The following is an 18,888-nucleotide window of genomic DNA, read 5'->3' as shown; positions in this document are numbered from 1 at the left end:
TTTCCATCCCACTTCCAGCACGCAGTGCTGTATATTGTGTGTAGCTGAGACTAACTGTACTTTCAAATAATTAAATCCTAATGACACCACTCTCTGTGGTATCTAAACGCCCTTGCACTTGTACCTTCATCAGCAGATAATGCAGTTGACACTCCCAGAGAAGCCTCCCTGCAGGCTTACATGTACTCAACACTCGGGGCTATGAAGAACACAGTGCCCCTGGCACTCTTCACATTTACTTCACTACTGCTCTTTCTGTTCCTGCTCCCCTCTCATCACTTCTCAGTAATATGCAGAGAAGAGGAAAGGTGGAGCCTGGAGTTTCTGGGCTTTCTGAGCACTTCCTCCTGCCTTTGGTGACATCTCTTTCCCAGTGCAGCCTGGAGAGGCCAGTCCATCCTCTGGGGAGTGCTGTGAACATTATCCTGAGAGAAAAAGGGAAGCCAAACATTGAGATGTTATAACCCAGCCACCACCTCCATTACTTCAGAACCCCTCCAGTGGGGCAGCCATCATTAACCATTTCAATACAGGGCACTTTCACCCCCTTTCTGCCCAGGCCAATTTTCAGCTTTCAGAACTGTCACACTTTGAATGACAATTGTGTGATCATGCAACACTGCACACAAATGACATTTTTAGCATTTTTTGGGGGTTTTTATTATTTGCCAAACAAAGGAAAAAAGACTGAAAAAAAAAGCCCACTGATGAGGCTGCTCTGATGGGCACTGATGAGGTTGCACTGATGAAGAGGCACTGATAAGCTGGCATTGATGAACACTGATAGGTGGCACTGATGGGCACTAATATGCTGCACTGATGGACACTGATATTCAGTTCTGATGGGCACTGAAATGCTGCATTGATGGACACTGATAATCAGGGCACTAATCATTAGTGCCCTGATTATCAGTGTAAATGCCCCGTCACCACAGGAAAGCTGGTTATAGGCTTTCCGTTCCTCAGACACTGACAGCGCTGCGGAAAGGAAATGACGATAACTGCCATTCATTTACTTGTGATCAGCTGTGATTAGACACAGCTGATTGCATGGTAAAGAGCCTATGTCATCGGCTTTTTACCGCGATCGGTGATGCGTTGTGCCCGAGGGACACAGCGCACCACAGATTGCAGCTCTGCATGCCAAGAATGGGAGGACATCCAGAACAAGAGCGGTCCCGCCCGACTGTCGTTTAACTGCTTCTCACTCACTGTATTGTAAAAGTACTGAAGGCAAAACTAGAGTGTAGAAAGATTAAAAATGTCAGGTTTCTATTGCTGTCTGGCTCCCTTTTAGGAAATTCACCCTCTCTATTTGTGCTGTGACTGTTATCACAGAAAGTGAAAGAAAATCCCAAATTTTGACTGGTGACCAGAATAGGAATAGAGGGAAAAATATTTCTGGTGACCATTGTGCCTACCAGGAACTTCCCTCACTTTAGAGGGATTACCTTTTACTTCGTATGGGACAGGAAGTGAAGGTAAATCTCCCTAATGGGACACGGATGGAAAAAAAACCTTACAGGGCTATAACCCCTCCTTATTTTAACCAAAAATGAAAAAAGTTTTACCTTCAGTTCTACTTTGCAAATTCCAAAATCCACATTTATTATGTATTGCTTTTATTTCCAAGATAAGTGTTTTATTAGAAATTCAATATCATTATTTATCGCTCTTCCCTTGTGAACTACTGAACCTTCTATATTATTATTTTTAACATGCAATCTTTATATCAGACTGGAACTAAGGAGAAACTCAATTTTTCTTCCTGTATTCTTTTACAATAAGTCTAGGATTTACCAGACCAAAATGGAGCAAATAAGAAAAGTTAATTTCAGGCTTTACAAAAACTTTAAAAGGCATAGAATGCATCTGGTGCTTTATGTGAAAGTGATGTCGGAATGCCCTGCTTTAGCAGTTGTTCTGTTCCATCACAAAAGACATGGAATGTTCTGTCCATGTGTTTAGCTGTCTCAGTTGTAAAGAACATTCTCATCCACCACACATCAGAACAGGTGCACGTAGACTTGAAAGAATCTAAACATAGACACCACAATTCCTTTCCCACAATCTCTTTGTTGTCTGCTGACTGTTGAAGTGAAACTAAGCTAACTTTGTGCTTTTAACTTATGTATACTAGCAGAGTTTGTTATTTTTTATTTTATTTCATGTGAGTCCAAGACTTTCCTGCGCTAGTTTATCTTTCTCTGTCATTGTTTGCCCATTACCCTAACACAAATTGTCACTTTAAATAAAAATAAAAGTATAAAGCTTTGTAACCAATCATTTTACTATAAAATTATTATTATTATTTTTAGTTTTAAAGTGCTGGGAAACAGTCATAAAATTAAACATGTGACAGGAATAACAGGCACTTTGAACATTCCCTCTCTGTATAATGTACATATTCTGTGAGTGATGGGTCTCAATGGCTGCTACACAGAAAAAGTATTTTGTAGAAACCCTTAAGGGAAATCGAGAAAACAAAGAAAGGGGTGTTGGGACATACAGAATTGCACTAATTAGATAAAGTAGCATTTTCCCCCCAGGTCTCCTAGGGTGCTCTTACATAATTAAGAAGATCCAAGATCTTCATGCTCAATCTCAAAGTTTCTATACAGTAGATGGCTTAAATTTCATCTGATTCCAGCTGAATTGGCCAACATGTAGGCCATGAGTTGCCCTGCAAGCATTATGTGGCTCAAAATAAGTTGGTTTAAAAATCAGCTGAGCCACGTGAAAAATTATTGACCAAAAATGGCTGCGTACTAACAGATGCAATTACTGTTTGTTAGTGCCAGTAGCCATGGGTGCCGCAGCTGTCCGAATACAATAGCCCTCAGAGCTTGAACCAAATGAAGGAGTGGCAAACTAAATTTATAAAGGAATCCAAAACAGCTTTTATGATTCACAAAACAGCCAACAAATAAATTATTAAAGCTTTGATTTGGTGCTCCATCTTTTAGTTCAAGCTCTAAGTGAGGTTCCTGGGTACCAATTGGATAGTAGCATTAGCTGCATGTAATCTGCATAACCAGAGCCCAATGAGCTTTCCCTTTACTACTCTATTAATAAGCTCCCAAGCCCCAGCGCCTCTTGAATGTATCTCCTTGAAAATCTGAGAATGCAATAACTGGCAATGGAAGTTCCCCCATCAAAATATGATTGATTTTCTCTCTCTCTCTCTGGGCTGAAAAGACAAAATTCAAGCCAATTATGGGAGCCTTTATTTAGACTTTGACAGCTACCATGGGCAGTCTGAGAACCTCTGTTCATCCCTATGTTGAACTGAGGCAAACAGAGGGTACCACCACATGTCCAGAGTCAGAGGACATGCAGTTCATCGTAAAGATTGTATGAAGGCAGCTACTGATGGCTATCCTAGTTTATGCAGGAAGCCAATGTTATGGTGCTCTGGGTGTAATCAAAAATGAATCTGGATGAAGCCATGTTGAATAAGTGTCTGGTGTTCCGACAGTGATATGCTGTCACATTTTTACATAAAAGGCTCCAAACCATTCATTTTCCATTTTTGATTGACTGGAAGTGATGGCATAAATTCCAAATTCTACAGCAATTCTTTCTGTTATGCAACACTGTGAAATTGCCTCTCCTGTGGTACCAATTTGTTAAGTTGATTGTATTTACATAGAAAAAATACAATTAAAATGTATTTAATGTCACGTTTTTTTGATTTTGGATAAACTACAAAAGGATTAAAACTTCTATTAGGCTAGGCTATTTTGCTCCTGTTGGGGAGATTTTTTTCTTCACTTCCTGTCCTGGAGACAAAACAGGAAATGACAGTGTATCTTTCCAAAGTGAACAGAATTCTTGTCTTAGAGAATTGTCAAAAAACAGGTGTCCCCATTTTCCTTCATCTCTTTGGTGTGTATTCATAAAAATGTTTGTAGAGCTTGTTCTGTAAAACGGCATGTATGTTCATTCTCAAGATTCTCAAGATTCAATTATTTCCAGCTATTCCTTCTACATATTGAATGTTATTCATCCAAAAAATGGTTATAGAATAAATAAGAAAATATGCCATTATGGTCCCTGCAATGAAGCTGACAGCTATAGCAAATACATTTAATTTGCATGAGCATCAGCTACATCTAGAAACGATAATGTGGTATTTCCCTGAGTGATTCTTTTCTGTATGAATGAATCTCATTTGACCTAGAGAGTAAATAGCCTAATAACATTTTTTTTTCCATTTGCACAAAACATATATGTGCAATTTCTCAGGATGAATAGCTCTGCAAAGTTTTTATAAATACACAATGTGTATTATAAAGTGACATTCAGCAGGACAAATAGAGGAATGAATCTTCCTAAGAATGGACAGACAGCAATACAAACCTGACAAAGGGTCTAACTTTCCAAAACAAAAACAATACCTTTCAATACACTTCTGTTTAATACATGCCATTTTATCAGCAGTGGGATAGACAGGGAATTGCTGTTAGCTCCTCAACACCATTAGTATCATAGAATACTTTACTCTAGTATGCAGGATATTTAAATCTACATGTTATAAACTGTACAAATGAGCTTAAAGACACATATCACACCACAACAATAACAGTTTGTGATGGGAGTTATTACTGTCTGATATAAGAATTCCTAAACTGCTATAAAAGGGTAAGTACTTTACAATAGACTTTATACACACAATCTCTTGCCATCAATAAACATATACCATCCATAACTGGCTTATGTCATGGCTTGATTCTATTCCTTGGGATTATAGTTTCTTGCCATTGTTTTGTTAAATAGACACTGTATACCTGATAAGCTCTGTATATTCATTAAATCATTGTTTATATTGGTGAGTGCTGAGATAAAGAATGACAATCCATGTTCAAATTGATGATTTGACAAATGATTGCTTTGCTGTTCACTGACACAACTCTCTAATGTTTAACCCCTAATAGTTACATAACATATTCTAGTTCTTCAGATACATTTGCAAATTTTGAGGATACGTTTAGGTACTGTGTTTTTCCTTCCAAAGGCATACTGGTAGGTTAATTTTCTCTACTCTAAATTGGTCCGTGTATGTATACATGTGAATTAGAGACAGGGGCGGACTGACCATTGAGCCACTCGGGCACTGCCCTAGGGCCCTGGGCCACTAGGGGGCCCCATCAGGGTTGCCAACCTCAGTAAAACCAGGGACAGTATGTATAAATCTGTGTTTTTTTTACATCTGTCTGTGTATACTGTGTGTACATGTATGTGTATACTGTGTGATTGTATACTGTGTGTGTGTATACTGTGTGGCCCTATAATCTCTGATTGCCTGGGGGCCCCATAATCTCCTATTGCCCGGGGGCCCCATGAGTTATCAGTCTGCCCCTGGGTAGAGACCTTAGATTGCAAGCTCTTTGAGGTCAGGGACTGTGAATGTACAATATATGTAAAGTGCTCTATAAATTGTCTGAGTGTTAAAAATACCTGTAATAAATACATATATAGAAAAATATGAGACAGTTAGGTTTGACTCTAAAAGTATTCTTACCAGGTCCTGCTTGAGTCTGCGAAGGTACTGGTCCATGCTCCTGTCTTGTGTGACTAGTAACACAAGTCCATTTGTTCTGTATGGTATATGATTCGATAGGTCTTTCTTTTCACTCAGTGACCCAGCATGGGTTCCCTATGTCAAATGCAGCCTTATTTCACTTTATCTTGTTCTAGTGGACTTTGCGTGCTAATGCTACTAAAAAAAAAATTTGTTTCAAAATGCATAAGCAGGCTAATTTCTTAGAGATCAGTGACCAGCACTCTAGACTTCAGTTGATGGGATTCCTAATGTTAGTCCTGAGAGATCCGCTGTTCCTGCAGGAGCTCAGAAATGCTAGCTACAGCAGCTGACATGCTGCTCTCTGATCATGCAAATCTTTCCTAAAGCAGAGAGCAATGAAAAGGGATAACTGCTGCTCTCAGCAGCCAATAGAAGCCAGTGCCTTTTGATGAGCAGACAAGCCCTGTCTATGTCTGTCCTACTAGTTATTAACATGAGGCCACAAGAGGGAGTAGCTACAGCAGACTAACTTCACAATGCACATTCTGTGAATGTTTCTATAAATTGATTCATCTTCATCCTAAACAAAAAAGTATTAATTTAGACCTAAATCCAATTAGTGAAATCCCATATAAGCTTTAATGTGTCAATATAATTTCAAAAGTTTGTAATTATTTTTTTTTAATCGGCAGCTTTTAATTAAATCGCAACTATACCCCAACATTAAAAAACAGCCAATTAAAATGTACCCACCAAATATAAAAGATATTGCCTGCTTTAACCACTTGAAGACCGGCATGTAAATCCCCCTTCCTGCCCAGGCAATTTTTCAGTTTTCAGCGCGGTGATACTTTGACTGAGGGTCAGTTATTTTCTGCATCAAAAAAGCATGGAAAGTAGACTCTATGGTTTCCAATGGCATAGTTTACACCAGTGTGATCAGTTGAAGGGCATTTCAGTTCCAGAAAAAAATGTAGAACATACTTCATTTTTCCTACATTGGATTGTACTGGAACGTGGCAAAACGCATCAAAAATGCACCGGAGTGCATCAGAAAGGCATCAAGAATGCACCAAACCCCAGTACAGTGAAAAAAACAGGAAAAATAAGAAAAAAAGCATCTGGAATGCATCCGGAAATGCATCACAATCGTGCCAAAAACGCGCATTCAGAAATGCATCTGGAGCAGATCTGGAGTGCGTTTTTGTGGTGTTAACAGTCCTGAAAACTACCCGGTCAAGCAACACTATGGGGTTTATTTACTAAAGGCAAATCCACTTTGCACTACAAGTGCACCTCAAGTGTACTTGGAGGGGCAGTTGCTGTAGATCTGAGGGGGACATGCAAGGAAAATTAAAAAACAGCATTTTAGCTTGCACATGATTGGATGATAAAATCAGCAGGGTTTCCCCTCATTTCAGATGTCCCCCTCAGATCTAAAGCGACTGCACTTCCAAGTGCACCTGCAGTGCACTTGTAGTGCAAAGTGGATTTGCCTTTAGTAAATCAACCCCACATCTAAATGACTTGTGTATCATTTTTTTAGACAGTTAGAGCTTCCTTTTGGTGGTATTTCATCACCATTTTTTTTGTTGTTACATGAAGGAAAAAAGAATAAAAATGTTGATCTGCACGTCAAGTGTGGTGGTGAATAGCCTTGGATATGCTACCAGGAGCTGGGCAGCTAGGTTGAACATCCATGGCTCCCCCTTCCCCTGTCAAGATCTTGAGGTGGTTTTAGGAGTGTGGCCACAGTGGAATCCTTATGCTGTGCCTAACTTCACACAATGTGAGTTTGACCATTGTAGTGTTTTTAACTTTACCATAATAAAGCCAAGTTACACTAGGGTGGCTTTACGCTCTCTTCTTTTGTATTTTGTGTACATGATTTAGTCGGTTTAAGGCCTCATGCACACTTGAGCTCAAAAACTCTGCTTTTACAGGCGTTTGAGCTTTTTTTTCATTTCTCTGCCTCAAAATGCCCCTCCATGTTAGCCTATGTTTCCATGCACACTATAGGCATTTACAGGTGTTTAGAGGCAAAAAAAAATTCCCCACCAAAGTTGCATTCAAGAGAGGAGTTTGAGCATAAAAAATGCCCAACACGACCAAATGCTTGCAAAAATGTCTAAAAGGCACCTAAGCGCTAGGCACATTTACCACTTGATAAATATTCTGGCTAATGCATAAATGCCCAAGCGCTTGACACCTAAACACATTTTGAAAGGGGGCGTGGCCACTGCATTCACGTGTTTCTTGAGAGCTCTGTGAGTCCCGCTCGGATTTCAGCACACACAGTAGCCTTTTGAGGGAGATCTTGGCAGCTTATCATGCCCTCTAAGAGGAAACCGTCCCTGGTGGTGGACCCCTTGGAGCCGTTCCAGCTCACTGGATGCCTATTTTACAGAGACCTGCCGGGGTCCAGTCAAATCATCCAAGATGTCGCCAGGTGAGCATGCCGCTCGAGCGGCCTCACCAATCCCCTCTCCACATCTGCCCTCACTCAGGCTTACTCCCACCTCCTCTCCCTTGGGCTCAGGCAGCCAGGACAGGCACTCTGATATGGGAGAAGTGCTTGGAGACAAGGACTTACGTTCCCATCTTCTCTCCCTCCCCACTAAGGCTGATCTGAAGCTGTTTGCTACCAGGGTTGAGAAGGCCCTGAGACAGGACATTGAAGCCCTGCAGGTGGATACTGCACATATTGGGGGTAGAGTAGAGGCCCTGGAGTCACCGTGGGAGGAAGTTAACCCTTCCATGCAGGCACTCACTGAGCGCTGTAAATTCCAGGACCAGAGAATTAACTCTTCGCTGGATCAAATGGACAATTTTGAAAATAACATCCGCATTAGGCCTTCCTGAAGCCACTGCAACCCGGAACATAGTCCCTACTCTGCAGGGATGTTTGAACAGTCCTAGGCCATGAGGCACCTGGCCACATTGGGATTGATCGTGCTCACAGAGCCCTCCGTTCACTTTCTGATGACCCGGGTAAACCCAGGGACATTAAATGTAAACCTCTAAATACTCCCTAAAGGAATGCAATATGTTCCACGTTAGAGGAATTCGCCATGTGGATTTTGATTAAGCTAAACTCTCCTTCTTCCCGGATCTCTCCAGACGCACCCTGATGCAACATTGTGCCCTCAAGCTGCTGCTGGAAGCCATACAAGGATGCAAATCTATTTTTACAGATGGGGCTTTCCATTCAGTTTTTTGGTCACCAAAGATGGACAACAGTTTACCTTGCTGAATAAGGATAACCTCCCCCAGTTCCTGGAATCCCTTGATCTGCCTCTTGTGGACATTCCTGATTGGAGAGCATCCCTGGAGATCCTGATCCTATCCCATCCACAGCCTTGGCTCCCGGAACGCAGCAGACGATGCAATCGACCCAGGAGTGGCTCATCCAGCCAAGCCTCACATTCCTCCTCTCCCAGGGGAAAACCTGACTGGATGAGATGGTTTCTGCTGACTTCCTAGCTATCCCGGGGGCTTCCCTCCTCCCCCTTGGCTGCTGTGTAATCATTTAAATTAGGTTAGGGTGCAGACATGCACCTTTCGTATGTAGCGGGTCCTCTTTTGGACTCACATCTGATGCCTTACCACCTACCCCCAGTAGTTCAACTCTTATGAGTTATGTCACCTTTCTGTGACCTATTGCTGCCCGCTGGCCTCTACTGTCTCCTTGTCTTGAGGATGGAGTGGAGGCTCCCACATATCGCTGTTTTTGCTCTTTGGTGTGCCTTTTGGGCTTTGTGCCCTCTATGTTGTTTATTATGTCTTTCATGTTTTTTCTATGCTATAACTGTTTGTTTTATAGGCTCTTATTCCTTCTTTTTGTGTTCTCGGCACTCCCTGATTCCTGGTCCGGTATGCTGTGGATCTCTCTCTCCACACAGGTGCTCCCCTGTGTCATCTCTCATCATGGCCTCCTTGAAAATCATATCGTACAATGTCCGTGGTCTGGGCTCCCCTTCAAAACGCAGTAAGTTGTGGCTTGCGAAAAAAAAAACCCCTGGGGGCACATGTACTTTTTTTTTACAGGAAACACACTTTCGCACTGACTCGGTCCCCCGCCTCCCTAACCATTTATATAAGTTATGGTACCTGAATAACTCACTGCGTCCCAAATCTGGAAAGGTGGCCATAGCTATTCATAAACAATGCCTTTTTGTTCCGACTGAACATTTGGCGGACCCCAGTGGCAGGTATGTGTTTCTTAAAGGCACTATTTTTGAACACAAGTTCACCTTTGCAGCCGTGTATGCCCCAAAATTGTAAGCAGCTTACTTTTTTGGAGTCTGTACTAGAGTCTCTCTTCTCCTTTAGACACGTCCTCGGGCCATTCTGCCCACTCGTTTGCCTTTCTAAAGCATTTCAGAAAATCCCTGCAAGCACACCATTTGGTTGATTATTGGAAACTGCTCCATCCCACTGGGAGGAACTATAGCTATTTCTCGGCTACCCATGTATATACTTGAATAGACTGTCTGGTGATGGACCAGTTTTCCCTTAACTCCCTATCTAGTGCGTCCATTGGCTCCATAACGATCTCGGTTAATGCTCCGGTTTCCATCTCCCTGCATCCACTGTCTCCTGATGTGTGGTCATTGACCTGGCGCTTGAACGAGAGCATCCTGGATGATGCAGTGGCTCAGAAACACTATCTTCCTGTACTTTGCTGAGAACCTGACAGGTGAGGTGGGGATGGGATCGGTCTTGGAAGAGCACAAAGCAGTGGTTTGAGGGAAGCTTATCTCCCAAGGCTCTAGATTAAAAAGGGCAAGAGAGGGGGAGCTGCAAACCCTCCTGTCAAAGATTTGCTCGACCGAACTCATACATAAGCACCGCGTTATCCCAGAGATGGGTACGGAACTGCAATCCCTCCGTTAGGAGTATGCTAATTTGCTTGATGTCCAGATTCAGGTTAGGCTGCGCCAGGTCTCCCATAAATTCTATGAATTTGGTAATAAATACAAGAGATTACTTACATGGGCTCTCAAACCTCAAAAGCCTCAGGACATGTCCATAAGCTTACTAATGCGGCGGGCCCTTCGGTGGTGCATTCAAAAAAACGGAAGCGTTTAGGGAGTATTTTGTCAAGCTCTACCACCTCCCTAAAACTTTCCTGTTCCACAGAACCCCAAAAGGTGGAACGTATACTGCAATGCTTTAGCTTCAGGCACCGAAAAGTCCAAAGAGTTGTTGATGGCCCACATCGTGGTCATCCCCAAAGAGGGAAAGGACAATACTATTTCAGGTAATTATAGGCCGATTTCGCTTTTGGATACCAACATTAAAATCTTAGCTAAGATTTTGGTCAACCGTATTAAACCGACCCTTCCAACGATCGTTCTCCCTGATCAAACGGGATTTATGGCAGGAAGGGAAGCAAGGGATAATTCTAATAGAGTGATCTAGCTAATCCATTGGGCTGAATTGCAAACTAATCACCCCCCTGTCTTCTGCTCTCCATTGATGCTGAGAAGGCGTGTGACAGGGTGGATTGGACATATCTCCGAACGGTCTTGACCAGACTAGGTTTAGGCCCTAATATGTTGTTGTGGATGTCTTTGCTTTATAGTTCTCTGGAAGCCAAGGTAAAGGTGAATGGGGTGTGTGTTATTGGACTCATTCCCCATTCACAACGGGACACGGCAGGGATGTCCTTTGTCCCCCCTAATTTTCACCATAACCCTCAAACTACTGCTTAACAAAATACTCCTTAACGCTGCCATTAAGGGTTTTATGGTAGGACCAACAGAGCATAAGCTGTCAGCCTATGCCGATGATATCTTATTCTATGTCTCAGACCCCTTGATCTCCCTCTCTAATAATATGGCTGAACTGAGAGACTTCAATCTGCTTTCTAATCAGAGACTCTACACCTGCAAGCCTCATTCTCCTTTATGTGGTGCCAGACCTCCACATAGAAAATGTTTGGGTGTCTATTTACCAGCCCAGTGTTCCCAATTGTACACCTGTAACTACGCCCTATTGCTTTCAATTATAAGAGCAGATTTACAAAACTGGGACAGAGCTGCCTTTTCCTGGATGGTCCGAGTCAGTGTCTTAAAGATGAATGTGTTGCACCGTATTCTTTTCTATTTACAAATGGTGCCCATTTGGTGCCCATTTCATTGCCCCGGTCTTTCTTCTCAACCCTAAGCAGCTTGTTTTTGAAATACATCTGGAATGGGAAAAGTCCTTGTCTGGCCCTTTGCACTTTACAGCGCCCTAAAAGAGGGGGAGGTATGGGTGTTTTTGGTCATCCATAAATATTATGAAGCAATAGCATTGCAATGGAGCTTGGATTGGTATCACAATGTGGGCACTAAATTATGGGTCCGGTTAGATACATTTCTAGCAGGCCGTAATTTATCTCATGCCCCTTGGCTCCCTCGGGACTGTCGGGGACTATCTGAGCTTGCCTCTTGCACGGCTATCCATGCCCTAGCAATCTGGGATGCATTAAACAAACAGGGACGGCTTTCCCCTCTGATCCCTCCCCTGGTTCCCTTGGGGGGTTTCCCCTGGTTCACTCCCAGGGAACATCCCTCCTTTTTCAGGTTTTGGTCCACTGATGGAGAGATGTGATGTGGCAGATTTATACAAGATCAGGGTTGATTGCCACTGGCTACTCTGAGAACACAATATGGATCCCTTCCTTTGGATGACTGGCGCTATAGACAGCGCCAACATTTTGTGGGCAGCCAACCCCAGACCAATCACTCTCCTACCATGGCATCCCCCTTTAAGCGGCTCTGTATGTCTTCCTCTGCGATTCCTCATGCTATATCGGTACTGTATGGGATGTTGCAGTCGCTGGAGAGCAGGGGAAAGCCTATCTACATAAGGGAGAGAGACCTTCAGCATGTCTTTACCGAAACACAGTTGGACCATTTCTACTGTCTCACACATGAGCTCTGTGGACACAAAAATGCAGGAAAATAGTTTTAAGATACTCACTCGGTGGTATAGGGTTCCCTCTAAGCCATTATCACAAGTCTGTCCAGCCTATTCAATGCAGCCAGATGGTTAGTTCCGATAGCAGTAAACAAATACTCTTGTGCACAAGTGTGTTGATCAGGTGATCTATAGTTCAAGATGGATAATGTCTCTGGCCTTGCTACCCTCCAGGATGGGGGTACCCTAACAGTCAAAAAGGGAATAAAGAAAAGAGGGAGCATCAGCCTTCTGCATTATCCTTAGATACGTTTATTTAAAAAACTAATTAAAAACTACTCACAAGTATGTGAAAGAAACTGCAATGTAAAAGCCTTTCAAATTATGGCAATCGGTCCGATAACCATAGTCTCCAGAAGATGAAAGAGAGGACCACTGCTAGCAGACGCGTTTTGAAGGATTACCAAGCTCATCAGAGCCTAGGATTGCTACATCCTTCAGCTTCCTATATATATATGTGTACATACATAGAACACCTCCCAGTCTAGGTTCCGGATTAGGACCAGAAGTGCGGTCCAAACGCCACTTCCTGTTCGGCCACCGTCGCGCGAAGCTGATGTCCACCGTTGACGTCCGCCATTTTAGTGTAGACATCTCATAGAGGACAGAGCAGACACATCTGCCATTCCCCTATATAGAGAACAAGATTACACATAAAAAATTTATATATGTACACGAGGAAAGGAAAGTGGGGAAGGGGAAAAAACTGCGCAATTCTTGGCAAATAGGCAACCTTGCTCTCTAGATCGAGCGGGGACAATGGGGTCCCTGAGCCTCTCCAGGGTACCATTAATGAAATTGGTTACCAGCCAGCACAGATATATATATATATATATATATATATATATATATATATATATGCACACACACAAAAAAGTGCACTCACGTACATGTACATATGAATCGATAGGTATGTGATGTGTGTAAAATTCTAAGTAAAAATATACGTGTATACAAATAAACAATAACACTAGATTGTAAATACCTATAACACACAACTGCACTAAATTGTAGAGAATTTTACTAGAGTGTAAATATTTAAAGGTAAAGCTGAATGGGCAAAAACACATATTTCTATATAAAACATATATATTTTTATATAAAAAATGTGTGATACATTACATAATATTATATTTAAAAACTAGAAAAGGTACAATTTCTGGGGAAATTGTGAAAGTGTTCTTGCCTCTACAACTGGAGTGGGCGGAGTAACTGGGTGGGGTGGAGTGGCTTGAGTAACTGTGAAAAGTGTTAAAAAGCTTAATATTTTAAAAAAGTATAAATAGTAGTAAAAAAGTTCCATCATTCGCTGAAAGAGCTGAACATTTTTTTCAAAAGTAATTTTTTTTTTCAAAAATGAATTTTTTTTAATCAAAAATGATTTTTTTTTAATCAAAAATGATTTTTTTTTCTTCAAAAATGATTTTTTTTTTCAAAGGTAATTTTTTTTTTCAAAAATGAATTTTTTTATTTCAAAAATAATTTTTTTTTCGAAATTATTATTTTTTTTAAAGTAATTTTTTTTTTTTCAAAAATATTTTTTTTTTCAAATATATTTTTTTTTCAAAAATAATTTTTTTTTTTAAAAGTAATTTTTTTTTCAAAAATATTTTTTTTTTTCAAAAATATTTTTTTTTTTTTTCAAAAATGATTTTTTTACTTTTTTCAAAAATGATTTTTTTGCTTTTTTCAAAAAATTTTTTTTTTTTTTCAAAAATATTTTTTTTTTTACATGGGGCGGTCATAATGTTTTGGCTGATCATGGGGTGGTCATAATGTTTTGGCTGATCATGGGGTTGTCGGCTTTTGTCACTTCCCACTCTAGTTTTGAACATTTCGCCATTCATTCCTATGGGACCAATTTCGCCGCAAAAACGTCATTTCGTGGACCATTCGGCAAAACATTCCACAAAGTAATAACACACCAATCGGGAACAATCCGCTCGTTTCAGTATATTATTTGTCTCTGTAGTGTGAAAACTGTGGGAGGAGTCTACAAGCATTATCAAGTCTAGCAGATGAAGTCACATGCATTTGGAGTGTCTCAGCATCTTGTGTTTACAACCACTGTTTCCTAGCAACGCTCATGCCCTGTTTATGCTTCCCAAATACTGCTTCATCAAAACTGCCCCATCATAATTACCCCATCAAAACTGCCCCATCAGAATTACCCCATCAAAACTGCCCCATCATATTCCTCTATTATAAATCAGTACATGGTGTGTCTGTCCCCTCCCCCGGGCTCTGTAATCAGAGCTGAGATGCTCCAGCCACCTTCCCCTGTTCTGCCATATAGTGTCCTTGTATCAAATAGTGTCCGCCTCGTACTGCGCAGGCGCTGCGCCTGCGCAGTACGGAGGAGCAGGAGATGCCGAAAATGTCCGAAGGTGATCAGCTGACCATCAGCTGTACATGGCGCTCGGGCACCTGTTAGCGATGGCAGTGTAAGAGGGCCCCTCGCGGGCTCGCTTCGCTCGCCACGCTTCGGGCACGGCCTCGCTGCGCTCGGCAAATATTTATTCTAACTCTATGTCCACTTGGATAGTGGGGAATGATCCTGGACATAGGGTAAGAATAAATGCGCAGGCGCCGTGTACAGCTGACGATCAGCTGTTGAACTTCGGAGACTTTCGGCGTCTCCTTTGTCCTCCGTACTGCGCCTGCGCAGTACAGGGAGGACACTATATGATAGGGGACTGAATTCGACAAGACACCCCCCTGTGTATAACAGAAGCTTTGGTAACCATGGCAACAAAACAAACACTAACAGTACACTCTGATTAATGGCTAAAATTTCCTGAAATGATCTCTAAACAAATGGCCGTATTTTAAAAACTATACATCCTACAGCGAAGATCTTTATATTGTGAGAATCACAAGACCCAGACCTAGATTTTGATGTATAGTATGTCTCTGAAATATTAAAAATGGAGGCACAGTCGCAGTTTAGAAATTGCCCTTCAAATTTGAAGGGGGCTAGAGTGTAGTTTCAATGAATGTCAATGGACGGCGTGAGTTGCAAACAAATGGTCATATTGTGAAAACTATCAGGACTATGGCTTAGCCGTGGACATGTTTAGTGGCAGCAGGGATAGCTGAACGTTTTGATATAAGATTTGTGTAGGTGGGCTTGAAAATGAGGGAGTGGCGGCAGTTTAGAAATCATGTTCTGATTTTCCAGCTTTTGTCATCTCCCACTCTAGTTTCCCCATTCATTCCTATGGGACCAATTTCGCCGCAAAAATGACGATATTTCGTGAACCATTCGGTGAAACGTTCCACAAAGTAATAGCACACCATTCGGGAACAATCCGCACGTTTCGGTATATTACTTGTCTATGTAGTGTAAAAACTGTGGGAGGAGTTAGGGTGGTAAATTTGGCTATAATAATAAGAACTAGAAAAGGTACAATTTCTGGGGAAATTGTGAAAGTGTTCTTGCCTCTACAACTGGAGTGGGCGGAGTAACTGGGTGGGGTGGAGTGGCTTGAGTAACTGTGAAAAGTGTTAAAAAGCTTAATATTTTAAAAAGTATAAATAGTAGTAAAAAAGTTCCATCATTCGCTGAAAGAGCTGAACATTTTTTTCAAAAGTAATTTTTTTTTTCAAAAATGAATTTTTTTTTATTCAAAAATGATTTTTTTTTCTTCAAAAATGAATTTTTTTTTCTTGAAAAATGATTTTTTTTTTCAAAAGTAATTTTTTTTTTCAAAGGTAATTTTTTTTTTCAAAAATGAATTTTTTTATTTCAAAAATAATTTTTTTTTCGAAATTATTTTTTTTTTTAAAGTAATTTTTTTTTCAAAAATAATTTTTTTTTTCAAAAATATTTTTTTTTTCAAATATATTTTTTTTTTCAAAAATAATTTTTTTTTTAAAAGTAATTTTTTTTTCAAAAATATTTTTTTTTTTTCAAAAATAATTTTTTTTTTCAAAAATAATTTTTTTTTTTCAAAAATAATTTTTTTTTTTTTCAAAAATATTTTTTTTTTCAAAAATATTTTTTTTTTTTCAAAAATATTTTTTTTTTTACATGGGGCGGTCATAATGTTTTGGCTGATCATGGGGTGGTCATAATGTTTTGGCTGATCATGGGGTTGTCAGTTTTTGTCACCTCCCACTCTAGTTTTGAACATTTCGCCATTCATTCCTATGGGACCAATTTCGCCGCAAAAACGTCATTTCGTGGACCATTCGGCAAAACATTCCACAAAGTAATAACACACCAATCGGGAACAATCCGCTCGTTTCAGTATATTACTTGTCTCTGTAGTGTGAAAACTGTGGGAGGAGTCTACAAGCATTATCAAGTCTAGCAGATGAAGTCACATGCATTTGGAGTGTCTCAGCATCTTGTGTTTACAACCACTGTTTCCTAGCAACGCTCATGCCCTGTTTATGCTTCCCAAATACTGCTTCATCAAAACTGCCCCATCAGAATTACCCCATCAAAACTGCCCCATCATATTCCTCTATTATAAATCAGTACATGGTGTGTCTGTCCCCTCCCCCGGGCTCTGTAATCAGCTGAGATGCTCCAGCCACCTTCCCCCCTGTGTATAACAGAAGCTTTGGTAACCATGGCAACAAAACAAACACTAACAGTACACTCTGATTAATGGCTAAAATTTCCTGAAATGACCTCTAAACAAATGGCCGTATTTTAAAAACTATAAATCCTACAGCGAAGATCTTTATATTGTGAGAATCACAAGACCCAGACCTAGATTTTGATGTATAGTATGTCTGTGAAATATTAAAAATGAAGGCACGGTCGCAGTTTAGAAATTGCCCTTCAAATTTGGAGGGGGCTAGAGTGTAGTTTCAATGAATGTCAATGGACGGTGTGAGTTGCAAACAAATGGTCATATTGTGAAAACTATCAGGACTATGGCTTAGCCGTGGACATGTTTAGTGGCAGCAGGGATAGCTGAACGTTTTGATATAAGATTTGTGTAGGTGGGCTTGAAAATGAGGGAGTGGCGGCAGTTTAGAAATCATGTTCTGATTTTCCAGCTTTTGTCATCTCCCACTCTAGTTTCCCCATTCATTCCTATGGGACCAATTTCGCCGCAAAAACGACGATATTTCGTGAACCATTCGGCGAAACGTTCCACAAAATAATAGCACACCATTTGGGAACAATCCGCACGTTTCGGTATATTACTTGTCTATGTAGTGTAAAAACTGTGGGAGGAGTTAGGGTGGTAAATTTGGCTATAATAATAAGAATAATATATATGTGAGATAACAGTAAGTGGTCTTGCTATGCAAGAACACTTAACTAGAAAAGGTACAATTTCTGGGGAAATTGTGAAAAGTGTTCTTGCCTCTACATGTGGAGTGAGCGGAGTAACTGGGGGGAGTGCCTGGAGTAACTGTTGTGTGGTTGGAGTAACTGTGGAAAGGTTGAACTGGGCAGATGGGCAGAGTAACTGTGTGGAGTGTTTGTAGTGAGTAAAGATAGTAAACATTACACTAACCAATTGATTGATCAAATTTAAAAAGTGCACAAGTGCTAATGATGTAGAAGGTAGAAATATCGGTAAATGACTTTGTCGGACACAGACTTAAGGGTTACCAGGATTTATTCCGCCCCAGCCAAAGCATAGCACCTGACGGACTCGCGTCCCAAAATCAAGTGTGTCAAAAACAGTTTACACAGTGTACATATAATTTCAATATATTGCATCACAAGCGAACTGGCGGTATATTTCCGTTATACATTAACATTAACATTAACATTTTGAACAGTCAACTTTTTGAACTTTTTGGATACCAGGCAATTCATTAAAGCATATACTTTAAACCCTTACAAATTTTCAGTTTCTCTGCAGTTTTGCTCCTTGCTGTTTCTTTGTCTTACTAATCAGCAAGCAGGCTATAGCACAGGAAGGAGAGGGTGAGTGTGATGAGGACAGTGTGATAGGGCGAGCTGACGTGCTGCATCTACCGTCTGTAGGACGGATGATCGTTTTAGCCAGCCGGCTTCTTATGCTTATTTGAATCTGCTACACTGTAAGTGTTATTTTAATTCTTTTAATAAACCTCAAAACCAGGATTACGCTATGTTGTTTCCCTCTCTTTTCCCGGGGTACCCCTAAATGAGAACAACCCCCCAGCTAGGAGTCTTTTATTAATCTCCATGATAAGAGTGATTTCCTGTGACTTGGTGGACTAGTGGTATCATCACCCTTTGGCTGTATGAAGTGGCATGTCGTTTCCTAGAAGCCCATCCAATGAAAGGCCCTGACCGGGTTAAGGTCGCAAGCCCCCTTGTGCTTGCCGTTTGGTAAGCGCGCATTTTATTTTCAGCTACCATCGTGGTGCGGTGGAGGAATTTTTTCTATTTTACATTTCCTGCTTTAAAAAAATGGGGTCTGAGCCTATGT

General features: G+C 40.9%; 1 protein-coding gene across 1 annotated transcript in view; it reads right to left on the bottom strand.

The window, feature by feature from the left end:
* Positions 1–5,946, bottom strand: part of INKA2 (inka box actin regulator 2) — a 55,436-nt gene extending 49,490 nt beyond the window's left edge. Inside the window, exon 1 of the mRNA XM_073615738.1 lies at positions 5,525–5,946. Within this exon, the coding sequence (XP_073471839.1) occupies positions 5,525–5,560 (36 nt within the window). The 5' untranslated portion in view covers positions 5,561–5,946. The remainder of the gene's footprint in view (positions 1–5,524) is intronic.
* Between the last annotated feature and the right edge of the window lie 12,942 nt (positions 5,947–18,888).

This window comes from Aquarana catesbeiana, linkage group LG02, assembly GCF_042186555.1.
Source record: "Aquarana catesbeiana isolate 2022-GZ linkage group LG02, ASM4218655v1, whole genome shotgun sequence".
Lineage (NCBI taxonomy): Eukaryota > Metazoa > Chordata > Amphibia > Anura > Ranidae > Aquarana > Aquarana catesbeiana.
Note: the sequence above shows the minus strand (reverse complement) of the source record. Positions and strands in the feature narration are given on the sequence as shown.